Genomic DNA, 15209 nt, shown 5'->3' with positions numbered 1-15209 from the left:
AATATCCATAAGTAATATTACAAATAATTACAAAAGATTTGTAATTAACGAGAACTTATGTTTAAATTAATTATAATTCTTTATTAAATACTTATTAATTAATTATATGCCATTACCACCACTATTCTGTTGTGTATGTTGCATATAAAAAAATTAGAATATTGTTTGAAATATTATCTTTAACAGTAGCTTTATCGTTAGATCTCGAACCAATCGCGATACGCACAGTCATACGTACGATTTGAAAGTTTGAAATCTAACAAAGGAAATAACTTTAAGTAATATTTACCCAAATGCACTAGCGCTTACGTCGATAGAAAAGCTGTGATTCGTTTAAGTGAAAAAAATAATTGTACAATTCGATTTTCAATGGTGACATTAAAGATTACAGTATGTCACGTTCCGTAAATAATAGGTAGTCTAATCTAGTTTTTGCTAATAGTTTTTTGCTTACTTGTTGTATTATTATGATTGTCGCGAGCGACGTTTTTCTAATGTTTTTTCTACTAGTTTTAGCTTTTAAACCTTTTTTTTTCCTTTATCGAGTGTGAAGTTAGTTAATCGGTTCTTATTTTTTTTTTTGCATTATTGTTTAACTTATTTTATCGAAATTTAATAGTTAATATTTCGGTCTTCTCTCTTATTTTATCCATTTCAATGTCCTTTTGCTGTTGGTGCAATTGATGCACTCTGCAGCTGTTCGAAAGATTGTATCGCGAGTGCAGTTTGGTCGTCTGTAGTCTTCTAACTGCCGAATCCCTTGAATAGACGGATTAATGCTGGCTTTGCCGTGAGTGCCGCTTCCACTGGGTCACCGTCGTACTATGTTTGCCTTATCTACTGATCGAAATCAAATCGATCAGATGCCTTTAGATTTACATCCTAAGACGGTAGTTTGTTCTTCTAAAAAGAACTATTTAAAACATTTCGGACTGCTGGCCGGGACAACTTCCAACGACCTGATAGACATACGTGGCTGATTTTAGGTATCTAGGAAGTCAGATAAGTCAGGACGGAAGGAGAGGTAGGGATATAAAGCGGAGGATAGCACAGGGTCGAGTCGCTTTTAATAAAAAGATGTCACTTCTATGCTCGCGAACGATTCATTTAGAAATTCGAAGAAGATTGTTGAAGGTGTATTTTTGGAGCGCGGCGCTGTACAGGTGCGAAACATAGACACTGGGCGCGCCGGTAAAAAAAAGGTTAAAAGCATTTGAAATGTGGTGTTACAGGCGAATGATGAGGAAAACGTAGATAGAGAAGGTTAGAAATGAAGAGGTATTAGAAATAATAGGAGAACAGAGGACTCTATGAAAGTCAATAAAAAATAGATGAAATAGGTTGGTAGGACACCTTCTGATACGTGAAGGTCTAGTCAGAGACATATTAGAGGCAGAATCGGGAGTTAGGAGGGGTATAGGTTGACCTAGATTAGATTACTGTTCGCAAATAGTTAAGGATGTGGGTTGTTCTGGTTTTAAGAAAAATGCGAAGATTAGCTCAGGATAGGAAAAAATGGAGATGCGTATCCAAACAGTCTTAGGACTGACGATGATTATATGATGATGATGATGATGACGATGAATAATCCTTCCTTGAAAACATCAAATTCGGTGGTTTAACGGTTAGAGCTACATCTATAATTATCACTAATACCAACGCATATATTTCTTTTCAAAATTTCTGGCTCTTGAGACCATTGATGAGAAAGACTGAAAAAAAACTCGTATTTTATTTTTAGACACAAACAACCACAGGACTTCCTAATCAAAGTTCTCGGCAGCACGAGATCGAAAAATACAATAAGTTACTGATTTAAAGATCAAAGTAACGCACTATTTTCAGTTTGTCTAGCGTGTAACTGATATTCAGGTACTCTAGATATCTAGAAATGTTCAAAACAATATAAATATTTGGCCTAAAGACGAACAAGCAATTGTGATGTTGATAATTATCTCCAAGGTTATGTTTAAATCGATCGCATCTTTAAAATAATCGCGAAGATAATTACAAGAGGAACACCGTGGACGTCACCATTGCGTACACCAATATCATATTTGTAGAACATTTTCACATTTTGAAGTACCTATCTGAAGAGATAATCGATTGAAAATCCCACCTAGTTACACAGGTTGAAAATCGTACACTACCTTACTCCTTAACTCAGAAACTTTTTATTTTTTGATCTTGTGTCCATGAGAAATTTTGATCAACAACATCATCCCCCAATTCCAAGCCTTTTCCATAAGGATTGTCCAGGACCTTTTATTTCAAAAATAATTTCATAAATAAAAATAAACGGTGGTGAATGTAGACGACCCAATATAAAAGTTGGAAACGAAGAGCTAGAAGTCAAATAACTGATAGGACAATAAGGGACCTTCTGAGACATGAAAAAGAGTTAGTTAGGGACATATTAGGAACAAAAGTAACGAAGGAAAAGTAGGGATGTGAGATTGGCTTAGGTAGGAATGAAACCGAAAGTTGCTAGTAAGTAGATTTGAATGCTAAAATTGTAAGACTACGAAAAGCCGATGTTACATCAGACTTGTCATTATAACCGATGCTGTTATAACAAAGTTCGACTGTACTTAATTAATTTATAGTTTTTTTCCGATTTTTTTTTATATATTGACATCCGTTACTATAAATAGATAGAAAGATTCGGTTTAAACAGTATTCGTTTTAATTGTGGGTTGCATAAGCATGATAGTAACGATACGTTATCTTTGATTAGTTCTTACTATCTCGAGTGCATAAACAATAAGTTATCAGTACACGTGCGAAATTTACAAATTTTTTATTGCTCTTATGTCAGTAAGTGATTTCTAGTCAAAAAAATGTACCTAACCAAGGTCATAGCTATACGGGTGCGTACATTATTGAACATTATTACACTTTCTGGTCGAGAGGGATAGTAAATAATATCATAATCACCACGGAAGGAACTGGTGGCGTAACTGCATCACGTAAAGCCCTTAATCGGATGGGGCTTCGAAAATAGCGGCGGGGATTCCCCGAAGATCACTAGCCCGCCCTACCATAGAAGTGCTTTGTAAAAATTTAGTACTCATTTGACTCTAGAGTAGCGTATGAATGTCCTTCGAAAATAGCGGCGGGGATTCCCCGAAGATCACTAGCCCGCCCTACCATAGAAGTGCCGCGGAAAAAAAAAATGAACTTAGCGTTCTAAAACTGAGCGGTATTTTTTTCTTATGAATGTGTTCAAATGCTGATAATTTATTTGTATAATTCGTGTTCTTCGGTTAATAGAAAATTAATACTTGTTACCAAATTTTATGATAAATGTTAGGTTCCTCCTACAGAAAAGCTAGGTTACAAGCCTTCTATTTGCTCACAAAACCATAAAATTGCCAACTGACCTATATGAACTAAAAGAAACTTTTGAGCGATAATTAAATTTTCTTCACTTAATTGAAAATGCACATTTAAATAAATGACAGAAAAATCGATTAAAACAGGCTCTTTAATAAGAAAGCCTTACAGCCTTACTTCAACCTAATTTGAAGATAAAACGCCTATTTGTTTAAAAAAAATTACCGATAATTTCCATGTGTGAATATTTTCACCTACCTCTAACAAAAGAACCGACGTTTTTAACGCAAACTACTCGACAAGAGAAAAAATTGTTCCAACAGGGTCGTAGTTATATAATGCAGTGTGCTATTATACTTTTATTTATTATGTATCAGAAACTTTTACATTTATTTTATTTGACCTTGTTGAACAAAGCATGGGTTTACCTATGGAAATATGTACCTACTCTGTTTGTTGTAACAGTTTTACATTCACGAAGTTCCAAACACTTTGCAAATCAATAAAAAATCCAAAATGATTATTGTATCATGCACGTATTTATTGTAGGTATGTATTTAGGCAGAGACGAAATTCGTTTTTGTGGTTTTCTGTTAATTTTTAAAGTTCTAAGTACATCAAGAAAGATAAAAATTCTTATTATTAACTTCCTGGGTCCTTTCGTCTATCTATAGGTATGTCACCAGTAAAAAATTATCTCAACAACAGATAATAGTAAGGTATATTTGTTCTTATCTATATCTAATGATTTTTTTTTAAATACCATTTGTTTCATTAGAAAAAAAGATCCAAAATGGCGGTCGAAACAAAAAAATTGACAGCGAATGTTCTAGTTCGAACCCTCTGAATTAGGGGTCGAATCAGTGGCGACGTAACATGGGTTGTTATTTTATTTAAAACTCATAAAGTTTGAGTGGACAAAATGGAAAGTTCGGTTAATCGCGTTTGCCTTATTATGTATTAATCTAAGTATCATTTTATTAACTTTAAGTTTGAAAAGATTTTTTTGCATAAAGCCAAAAGGCAGTAAAACTTTAATAATTACGAAAATTCGTGTTAGATACATCATTAGACTTGAAATATACTTAGAATAGCTTCATTTTACAATAAATCACAGAAAATCCAATGTTCTCTATTTCTTTCGCAAGCGCCTCTTCTAATTTGCCCCACGTTTGGTGGAAACATTAAAAACAGTTTTTTATAGAATAATATGGTGTCGTTAAATTGATTACGTGTATAAAAGTTAATTTAAAAATTGCGGAAGTACTATAACCGATGAAAACTATTCATTTCGCACACGTGAAACTTGCATTTTAGCACAGGTGTGCTATTATTATTAATAATAGTACATATACACAAGGTATGCATACATGTACGTATCCGTATAATTGTGTGTGCGGGCGCTCGTGCGAACGTCAGTGTGTATAGGTCTCGGTTTTTTCGCCAGAAACGTTTATTAAAGTGTTATAATAATACATTATATATACATGTGTAAATAGTTACTGTAATGCCAGTAAGATGTAAACGTGTGTGTGCGTTGTATTATATACGGACTTTTCAGCGTAATTATCTATGCGAACTTGTAGGTGTTATTCGCGCACATAGACGACCTCGCTATTGAATTTTCGAAGGTCAACATGACTCTAGTCTCTAGTGTTTCTCGAGATGTGAAAGAAATCTTGTAATTACAACATCGAAAACACCGAGGCTGCCGATTAATACAAGCGAAGATTTTTTTTAATGTGCAAAATCGACTGACTAAGGGATAAATGTTTTATATTTGTAACTGGTTGTGGGAAGTAATATAGATAGTTCTTCACTCATAACGAAAAAATTTCATTATCATGAAATCCACTTGGAAAATAGCGTTATCTAAAATAGGCGATGTTACTTCATTTGGTTCGACTTTTTGTACAGATATTTATAAAACTAAGACTTTTAATTCGATTACACGTAAACGGATAATTCTTAAGAATGTACATGGTGAGACATCTACCCAAAAATACAGTAACGAATAAAGGGTAGAATGTAACAAAGATAGAAACGGGAAAGCTGTTTTTATGTCGTCTCACCCCTAACTGAAATATATCAATTACGTAATAGATGGAGCTGTAACAGCATTTATCTGATTCTAATTTTTTCTTTTTCAAAGCATAAATTAATACGTACTTCAAAGTTCAAAAAAATTATCAGTCAAAAAATTTAATTGTAGATAACACTTGTGCATATATAATTATCAGTCTAAATTACAAGTTGCAAAAAAAAACCCAGACAGAATTGAGAACCTCCTCATTGTTTGAAATCGATTAAAAGCTGTATGAGTTATTGTAGGTTAAAAGGGTTTTAAGAACTACACGTAAGGCAAAATGTTTAGCGAGTATAGAAATTACACATTCCTTTGTCGACATTTTTAGGGTTCCGTACGTCCTAATTACAAACGGAACCCTTATAAGATCACTCGGGCGTCTGTCTGTCCATGTATCACAGTCAATTCGCTCGAAATCTACGCATATGAATTTCTGTGACCCAAACACGAACGCAGAACGTAAATAAATTAATTTTGAACATTTTTGGGGGACCAATAGGGAATTAANGGTCAACATGACTCTAGTCTCTAGTGTTTCTCGAGATGTGAAAGAAATCTTGTAATTACAACATCGAAAACACCGAGGCTGCCGATTAATACAAGCGAAGATTTTTTTTAATGTGCAAAATCGACTGACTAAGGGATAAATGTTTTATATTTGTAACTGGTTGTGGATAAAATTGCAGAATTTTTTTTATTCCAAACACATTTCGAAAACTAGACTTATACCTGATTCTTTCAACACTGTTAGAACTCGTCCAAATTATTCCTAAGCTAATGATTCCGTCGGCTGGTGTTTAGCCACAGCGATTGCCATGTTGTATCTATGACCGAATATTGACATTTGAACATGCTCAATACGTCAAAAAATTCGTAACTTTTAACTAAAGATTTCGATTAAAAAACAACATCCGCGATATTGAAAATATACGCATTAGTTAATTCTACCCTTTACTTTGACGTCTAATTCTAGAAGGTCGCACCCTCAAAGGAGATAATCGTCAAATTACCATTACAAACCGATACCTCCGCTAGAACCACAGATATTAGCGTATTATTATTGTATCTTTTTAAATCTGTCTAAAGACACCTCATAAGTAACATTTAGGGAAACTTTTCGCGTCCAAAATCTTTTAGAAGTTTCCAAAAAAAAATTCGTTACCTACCCCTTTTCAACGCAAAACCTTGAAAAGGGCTGTTTGTTATTAAACTATCCAACAGAAAGTTGTTTAATCAATTTTATATATAATGTAGTTCGTTTAATTTATTTTTTAACGATTAATAGATCCAAAAGCCCGATTAAACTGAATAAATAATAATTAGCGAATTATTGATTACAAAATGGCTCAAGAAAATAATTAAACCAATAATAATACGTACAACCGAATGTATTATGTGAAATAATTAAAAAGTGCTATAAATTAATTTTCTTTCTCCAATAAGCAGTGTATGTAAATAATTATAGTGATTTTATTCCTTTTTTTGGAAAAATTCTGTTAATTTATTGTAGATACAGGATGCACTGTTTTTTGTCATCATTTTTTTTCGGAATTACAATAAAATGAATAAAATTCAAGTAGACGCACTAATATAAGCAGATGATGTAATTGGAAAGACAAACAGGCTTATTATAACGGGTCAGTGTTATTTGCATTTGCATATAACAACAAAGTATTGGAAAAATGTAAATATAGACGAAAATAGAATGCGAGTTATGCTGCTGTNAATAAAATTCAAGTAGACGCACTAATATAAGCAGATGATGTAATTGGAAAGACAAACAGGCTTATTATAACGGGTCAGTGTTATTTGCATTTGCATATAACAACAAAGTATTGGAAAAATGTAAATATAGACGAAAATAGAATGCGAGTTATGCTGCTGTAGTTCTTTTTAAAAATTTTAATTATTAGACGTATTTTGAGGAAAATATAATCATTTTAACGAGAGTTAGTTCATTACAAACATGTTTTTTAAGAACTTAATTTCTTTTTCTTTTCGATTTACCCCCGTACATGCAACTTTCAACTGTATGTATCCAAAAATTGATATACGAGGTTCGTTACAAATAGAATTGTACAAAAATGCAACGCAATACAAAAATTTACTGTTACTGAGGGTAATTTTTAATATTTTGTCAGGTTTTTGGGTCCAAAGCTGAACTTCAATTGCACACGCAGGCACATATGCGTGAAGCCAAACCTTACAAGTGTTCCCAGTGCTGTAAAGCCTTTGCAAATAGTTCCTACTTGTCACAGCACACCAGGATACATCTCGGTATCAAACCCTACAGGTGCGAAATATGTCAACGAAAATTTACCCAACTATCTCACCTTCAGCAACACATCCGAACGCATACGGGGGACAAACCGTATAAGTAAGTTACAATTTTCTTCATTAGGTATCTTTATGAAAAGATTGATTATTTTTTTTTTGTATTTCCACTTGACAACAAAGCGAACAATCCTTAAATTTCTTATCGAAATTTACATAGAATAAAAAAGTAAAAATCAAAAAATTTAAAGATTATTTTTTTCATGTATGATAAAATAATTTAGATAGGCATCAGTTCTATACGTAATCTCATCACATGATTTAAGTGGATGAAGTGGTGTTATGTAATAAAATTCGGCTGACAACTTAAAAATCATTTTTGTTATCAATTTTTCTTAACAGCAATCGAAAAATTTAGTAAAATTATTTTTTTTTCTGCTACAAGATGTCGGCATCCAGGTTGTCAGAAGGCTTTCTCCCAGCTCAGCAACCTTCAATCCCATTCCCGCTGCCATCAGACGGACAAACCGTACAAGTGCAACTCATGTTACAAATGCTTCAGCGACGAGCCCTCCCTACTCGAGCACATTCCCAAGCACAAGGAAAGTAAACACTTGAAGACGCACATTTGTCAATATTGCGGGAAAAGCTATACTCAAGAAACCTATCTGCAAAAACACATGCAAAAGCATGCAGAAAGGACTGACAAGAGGCCTCCAATAGGTCCTGGACTAGGTAAGAATCCCTTTATCTACTTTCGTTAGGATGGAATGATTCAATGGTTTTTGAATAATCTCAGCTTGGTTCAGTTCTGTACTTCCCAGTTGGAAGATTTCTTTCCCAAGAAACAAAATTACATAATATCAGAACATAGGCAGTATACTGCCATCTAGTGGTAAAATTATAATTTCGATTTGGTGATAATTATTAAGCTCTGGCGGTTTCAATAAACTACTGATCGAGAACTTACGAACAACGTAATTATATTTATTAAAAACTAGCTGTCCCAGCAGACTTCGTACTGCCCCAATCGATATATAAAAGACCTAAATTTTTGTATAAAATAAACTTCGTTGACAAATGTCAAATATTATGTATAGTTGCGTTCAGAAATTTAATTTGACAAAACTTAAGATTTATCAATCTACATAAAAATAATCTGAAAGATATTTAACAACTTCCGTATTTATTCACGTTTTAAACCTTCCCTGGACTTCCACAAATAATTCAAGACCAAAATTAGCCAAATCGGTCCAGCCGTTATCGAGTTTTAGCGTGTCTCACGAACAACAACTCATTTTTATATATATGGATAGATTAATAAAAATTAATCATTTCTTTTTGTTCAGGACTAAATCATCGAAGTCTGGATCATCCGTATTGGCCAAAGGTGAGTCCGGACAGTGCCGAGAATATGCACGACTATCCCAACGACATTCCACGCCAAATTCTGGAGCAGAACGAAGACCTGGTGATAATTCGACAGCAGCTGGGTCAGAACCCTCCCGCGCCACCCAGCACCCCCAGTGCAATGAACTACGACACGACCATAACGAAATCGAATGCGAATTCGGCCTTCACCCCCATCAGTTCCATGTCCGGTCATCTAAATCTCAATCAGCAGTTGGCGCCGAACAGGCCCTACCTTTACGACGCGATCAGCTTCCAAAAGCAGAATTCTCTGGACCTCCAGAAGTCCCAGGCATCGAACGGGTTCCCGAACCAGCTCATTTCGTTGCACCACATCAGGAACTACGCGCACCAGCCTAACTCAAGTCTGATGGAACATTCCATTTTAGGTGGTTTAAAGGATAAATAAAATTTCGTCGTCGTTTTAAATACGTGTAAAAAAAGTTTTTATCGATGTACAACACATGGATTCGTTGTTTATGATGGGAGATGGGATTTGAAGAAGAAGGAGTGGGAGATGTGGTAATAATGGAGAAGGATATAGGGCGGATATTGAAAGGTACGGGGTGTTATTATCCTTTAACTTCGTTGTTTTTTTTTTTTTTAATTTTGGAACGGTTAACTATACTGCGGGCAGTATTAGTTGCTCTTTTTTATTCAAATTAGGTGTTTAATTATTATGTAACTGAATCGAAACTAACGGTAATATTTTTTAATTGAAGGCGATTAACTTAAATAATTTTAGTAATTAATTATTTATTATTTAATTTCCGTCAGTTTTTTCTTTTTTGAAATACCGAGTTCATTTTTAATCAATCAATTAACTATCTCATTATTATTATTATTATTGTCTTTCCAACTTTTAACGCTTCTCAGTTATTACTGGGCTATTAACGATTACCCTGTGCGTTTTAAAACCGCCCTAGGACGATTGTTTCGAAATAACAGAAAGGGGGACGACTGCATCCTTATTGCGTAAGAATAAATATATCTTTATTTTTTAAATGCTATTACAAATAATAAATCGAAGAAGGAGTAGTTTTTGATTTGTTTTTTTCTTTTTAGGGTTTCGTTTTAATTTTTTTCGTTATCGCATGACGGTCCCCCTTTTTGTTAACAACACGTCACTTTTTGTGTACCAAGGTACAAATTTAGATATCGCAATTTCCATAAGCGTGTCTGTTACAATTTTTTCGTCGTGTTTTTTATTATTCTAGTTATTTTTGCAATCTTAATTAAAAATCGCCTTTTTTTCAATTGAGCAGAAGAAAAAACAATTAATGACACGTTTACGGAAAAAATAACGAAGCTCAATGTTTATTTTGTCCTTTTTTTTTGTATTTATTTTNTTTACTACTAATAATTAATTAATTGATTAATTATTACGTACGATGTACTCATAAGCATTGTGATTTAATTTTAAAAAGTTTAGGCTCAATTTGCAACGTGAGGAACCACCCACCACCATTACGTTATTAGATAGTCGATAATATTATCAGCAAATATTCACCTGTTTTAAAATTAATTTCGTTCGTTTTTCTTTAGCTATTATTACTGATTCATTTTGGTTTTTTTTTTTGGTTTCGGATGTTTTTATTACTAGCATAGGCTTAAAATCCAGTGAAAGATTAAAATTTGTTAAGAGATCACTCTCGCCACACACACAGTCGCGTACAAGAAAATACGAAAACTTCTATCCACTCACATAATAATTAATTAATATCGATCGTCGAGCTTTAATTGACTACCTAATTATTAAATTAAATTGAAAACGGAAGGAACGAAACCTTTTATTATTGTCGATATTATATAATTATACTACAAGCAAAAGGAAAAACAAGTAAGTAAAGAACAATTAATGGCAATTTTTTGTGTACGTATTATCGATCGTCGAGCTTTAATTGACTACCTAATTATTAAATTAAATTGAAAACGGAAGGAACGAAACCTTTTATTATTGTCGATATTATATAATTATACTACAAGCAAAAGGAAAAACAAGTAAGTAAAGAACAATTAATGGCAATTTTTTGTGTACGTATTATTTAATTTTNGCAAATGTGCTTCTTGTGATTTGTTTAAAAGAGAAAGAAATATGTTTGTAAATATTATAGGAAAAAGGTTTTTGTTATCGACATTCACAATAAAAATTATTTTCATTTTTTTTCTTTTTTTTTTTTATTTTCTTTTCTTCATTGCCAGTTTGTGCCATTTACAAAAAAAATGCTCAAAGTACCCAAACTGTTTTTCTCTTTTTTCTTGTTGGTAGTTTATTCTATTTTAACGACAAAATTAAATTGTAGAAGTTCTTTTTAAACGATTAATAAGTTTAAAGCAGGATAACTACCCTTAAAGCTGTTGAACGTAACTCGTTGCAGAAAAAAATGGACCTTACTGTAAGAAGTTACAGCAAACTGAACACTTGTGTGCAGTCTTCGTATTTAGTATAATTAACGTTTCAGAATTTTTTTTGCAATTGGTACAAACAGCCTGAGACAGTTATGAATTTTTTGTTTTCTTTTTATTTCATTTTACTACTTTACTTGTTAACAATAGCAATAACTACTTATTTAATGGAAAGGTGATTTATGAGATAAAATATGCTGCCTTCAGACAGTTCCCGAATTCACTTAAAAATAGAATGAAAACAGAAAAAAGGACTATCTACCACGCTTTGTACAGAATTATCTCGCAAAACCACCACTCACATCCACCATCCAACCACCAATAAAATGAACAATCTCCTGACGAAATGGCAACAGAAATAAATAGCAGTTTATATACAGTATTTTAGAATATTTTTTGTAAACTCAGGACCTAACTGTATTCAAAGCAATTCATCAAATAATAGTACACAATTATTACTGTAAATATATTTAATTACTAATAAGAATTAAATAGAAATGCAGTGAATTAGGGAACTGAAAATAATTTGAATTATTACATACTATTAATTTTCGTTATTTAACACGTAATGTATTAACTGTGATAATTTTCGTACTGAAAAAGGAATTAAAACTTAAGAAAGAAATAAAATAGTCAATTTGTAAATAAAACTACTATTAAATTTTAGAAAAAATTGTGATCACAACTCACAATTTTTACTACTATTGCTAACTACTACTATTGTACTACTACTACTACTACTTCTACTGTAAAGAGCATAAGGGTTGTATTTCTAAGGGGTAAGGACAGACGATAGGGTAAGTGCGAAATTTGTTTTTTGTTTCCTCCTTACTATTTTTTTAATAACAAACAATATCAACAGCGATTTGTTATTATATAATTGATTTTTATACTATTGTTATTAAAAGTGTCTTTTTCTGTTACGTTAAATATTTATAAGGGAAGCAACCAATAATAAAAAAAATATTGAAGTTCTTTTTTCAAACAACGAATTAATTAATTAATGGTGAAAAGATTAAAAAAAGATTGTCGATGTTTATTTCGCCATAATAATTCAAAAATCAAAAAAGTATACGACTTGCGTTTATTATCGACAAAAATTAGAAAAATCTGCACTTAGAAATAATGTTGAAATTAATTGATGTCATAAAATGTTCATGTTAATATTATAGTATGTTCATTGTATTCAAATAAAAAGTTTAAAAATGATTTTGTTTTTATTGGTAAGAGACCTTATGCTCTATTTCTTGTCTTATTTATAGATTAGATTAGTTAACTAAATGTGTTGTCATTTATTAATTTTGATATATTCTTATCAAAATGATGTGCTGGCACATGCGCAATTAATTTTTTTTAGAATTAAAAGTGCTCAAAATAAAATTACAACATATCACTTTGATCAGAAAAATATCAGTTGTGCATTGTGCATCTATGGCTTTCCTTTCACAATTATCTATAGTAGATTTATCTATGGCCACAAAAGCAAATCATAGATAATGCGTCAAAGCGACATTCGTAATCATTATTGTAAATTGTGTATTTATATTTTATTTGGTGTTCACATTCCGTCCATTTATTGTTATTCATTCCATTTCACATCATTTTTAATTCTAGTAAGTGACTTAAAAAGAATTTGAAGATACATTATGTATTATATAAATTATAAATTTGTTCAGTTGTTAATTTGTAACAAAAACTTGTGTCCTTCAGAACTATTTAATTTTTAACATATTGTTTTCACAATCTGATAACTTGTCTATATGTGAAGATTGTTGCAGTGGCCGCCTTTCTTCCAGAACGTGACAACACTTGAAGGAAGAATTAGTGATTTTCCTTTGGGAACAGACAACCTAATATATGTTACTAAAGTGTAACAAATTGAATAGCACCAGTCGTAAAGGTAAGTTCTTTCATTATTGTTCACATGTAAGGTACTTTTGTACTTGAATTTTTAAAATTGTATGATATGGTCTTGTTTTCACATCTTGAACTCATTATTGTATTCGAGTGTTGAATATTCTACATGAAAAACATAAAATTAAGGAAAAGAGGAAAACAATTTGATATTAAATGTTTAATTTATGTTCATAGGAGATGTTTATTTTGCTTATTAATGGTTCAGGATATAATGTGTATCAATTATTTTTCAATTAAATTGAAAGAAACTTGATAAGTATTTCGCCTTGTAAGGGGTAACAATTATCCAGTATAAAGTTAGTATTAAATGTTAATAAATCAATTAAAAATGATCTATTAAAACCTATCAGCTATTGTATGCCCACATTACCACATTGATGCAATACCTGTTAACCCGAAAACTTGTTTTAAATGCAACCGAATTTACAGTAGTGAGTGTATGGTTGCATATAAGATATTTTTCTTTTACATTATTTTCGTTTGCTTTTTCTCTACAGTTTTCTCCTGGCAAAAGTGTCTACATTCACGCCGTATCAGTACTGTCAGTCATAAATGTAAAAAAGATCATTACTGATTGTTGGATTTAATATTAAAATTAAATAACATACCTGGTGCTTGTGAAAGTTCTAGTGCATTGCATTCTTCTACGTCTATGGCATCTCATTTAACCATTATCTATTGTTTACAGAACAAGCTGGCGCTTTCCTGCATCTAAGGTATCACTTAACATTTATCTGTTGTTCACACCGTAAATAAATGTTATCGTTCATCTATTGGTATTTGCTTTCTTTTTTTAACAAAGATCTATAGTCGACCGCATAAATTAATGTTTTGGTGTATCTATGATTGTTTCACATTTGTCAAAATCTATGGTCAAAGTGTCATTTTGTAATTCAGGTATTTTAGTTGTTTATTGGTGCGGGTTTTTATTGTATTTCTTCTCTTACTTATATAGGAGTGTAATTAATCCATAAATAATACGTTTTTTTGCCCATTTCTGCAGATTTTCCAATAAGTGAAAGAGAATTAAAGATCAATTTGGCCATTCTGAACAACTGATGTCTACATGGGTGGTGTTTTCCTGGAGTTTGTTCTTGATTTGCAGTTTTCGCCTCCACCTTGCAACATTATGCAGTTAATTCTCAAAGGATGAGAGAGCAACTAGAGATGTATTTGAACTCTATCAAAAAGATAAATTTGCTGCTATAGATTCCTCTTGGATTTCATTTGCTTTCCACAACTGCAAACTTTGGAACGTTACAATTTACAGTTAATTAAGGTGAGAATGTTTGATATATTTAATTTCAATTGCTCTTTATTAATCTGTTACCACCGTATCTGTTTCAGATCGACGAGGGAGAAGACAAAGAAGATCCCGTAGTTAAAATACTTCTATATCTTGCATGTTCTATTAGACACAATTAAATTAATTTTTTATTTTGCATGGTTTTTGTAGTTTATTTTATTTGAAGTAATTGTTGATTGTAGACGTTTTTATTTTTTTTTATGTAGTAATAGTGTAGTAGTAGAAATAACACGTTTAGTAGTTGTAGTATAGTCTAACCTTGCTTACCTCTTCGCTTAGCTTACTGCATATTCTTCCTAATTTGCTTTGCATTTACCCTACGAGTTCTACATGATTCAACGTTTCGTTATCGTGTGTGTTTCTTCTCACCCTTGTGGAATTAGGGAGGGCCTCCCCGAACGACTTCCCTTGGGCTTAGCTATTTAGTTGATCTTAAAAGTGTCTTATACACTTTTCGCGAGTCTACTCTAGCGT

At 32.1% G+C, this 15209-nt stretch overlaps 1 protein-coding gene and 1 long non-coding RNA gene across 6 annotated transcripts in view; both read left to right on the top strand.

Annotated features, from left to right (window-relative positions):
• The window catches only part of LOC108732702 (zinc finger protein rotund-like), a 166144-nt gene extending 156317 nt beyond the window's left edge, over positions 1 to 9827 (top strand). For all 3 annotated transcript variants that reach the window (XM_018463670.2, XM_018463654.2, XM_018463662.2), the window contains 3 exons: positions 7564 to 7799; positions 8142 to 8431; positions 9046 to 9827. In XM_018463670.2, the coding sequence (XP_018319172.1) occupies positions 7564 to 7799; positions 8142 to 8431; positions 9046 to 9515 (996 nt within the window). In that variant the 3' untranslated portion in view covers positions 9516 to 9827. The remainder of the gene's footprint in view (positions 1 to 7563; positions 7800 to 8141; positions 8432 to 9045) is intronic.
• Positions 9828 to 13018: 3191 nt separating this feature from the next.
• Positions 13019 to 14921, top strand: LOC108744776. 3 transcript variants are annotated; one of them, XR_003231920.1, is made up of 3 exons: positions 13019 to 13125; positions 13291 to 14708; positions 14777 to 14921. It is a non-coding gene; the product is annotated as an uncharacterized LOC108744776 (long non-coding RNA). The 3 variants fall into 3 exon arrangements; XR_003231919.1 differs by having other exon boundaries at positions 13281 to 14708; XR_003231921.1 differs by lacking the exon at positions 13019 to 13125 and having other exon boundaries at positions 13136 to 13412; positions 13927 to 14708.
• The last annotated feature ends 288 nt before the right edge of the window (positions 14922 to 15209 follow it).

Source organism: Agrilus planipennis, unplaced genomic scaffold (genome assembly GCF_000699045.2).
Source record: "Agrilus planipennis isolate EAB-ADULT unplaced genomic scaffold, Apla_2.0 scaffold6, whole genome shotgun sequence".
NCBI lineage: Eukaryota > Metazoa > Arthropoda > Insecta > Coleoptera > Buprestidae > Agrilus > Agrilus planipennis.
The sequence above is the reverse complement of the archived record's forward strand: the minus strand, read 5'-3'. Positions and strand labels throughout refer to the sequence as shown.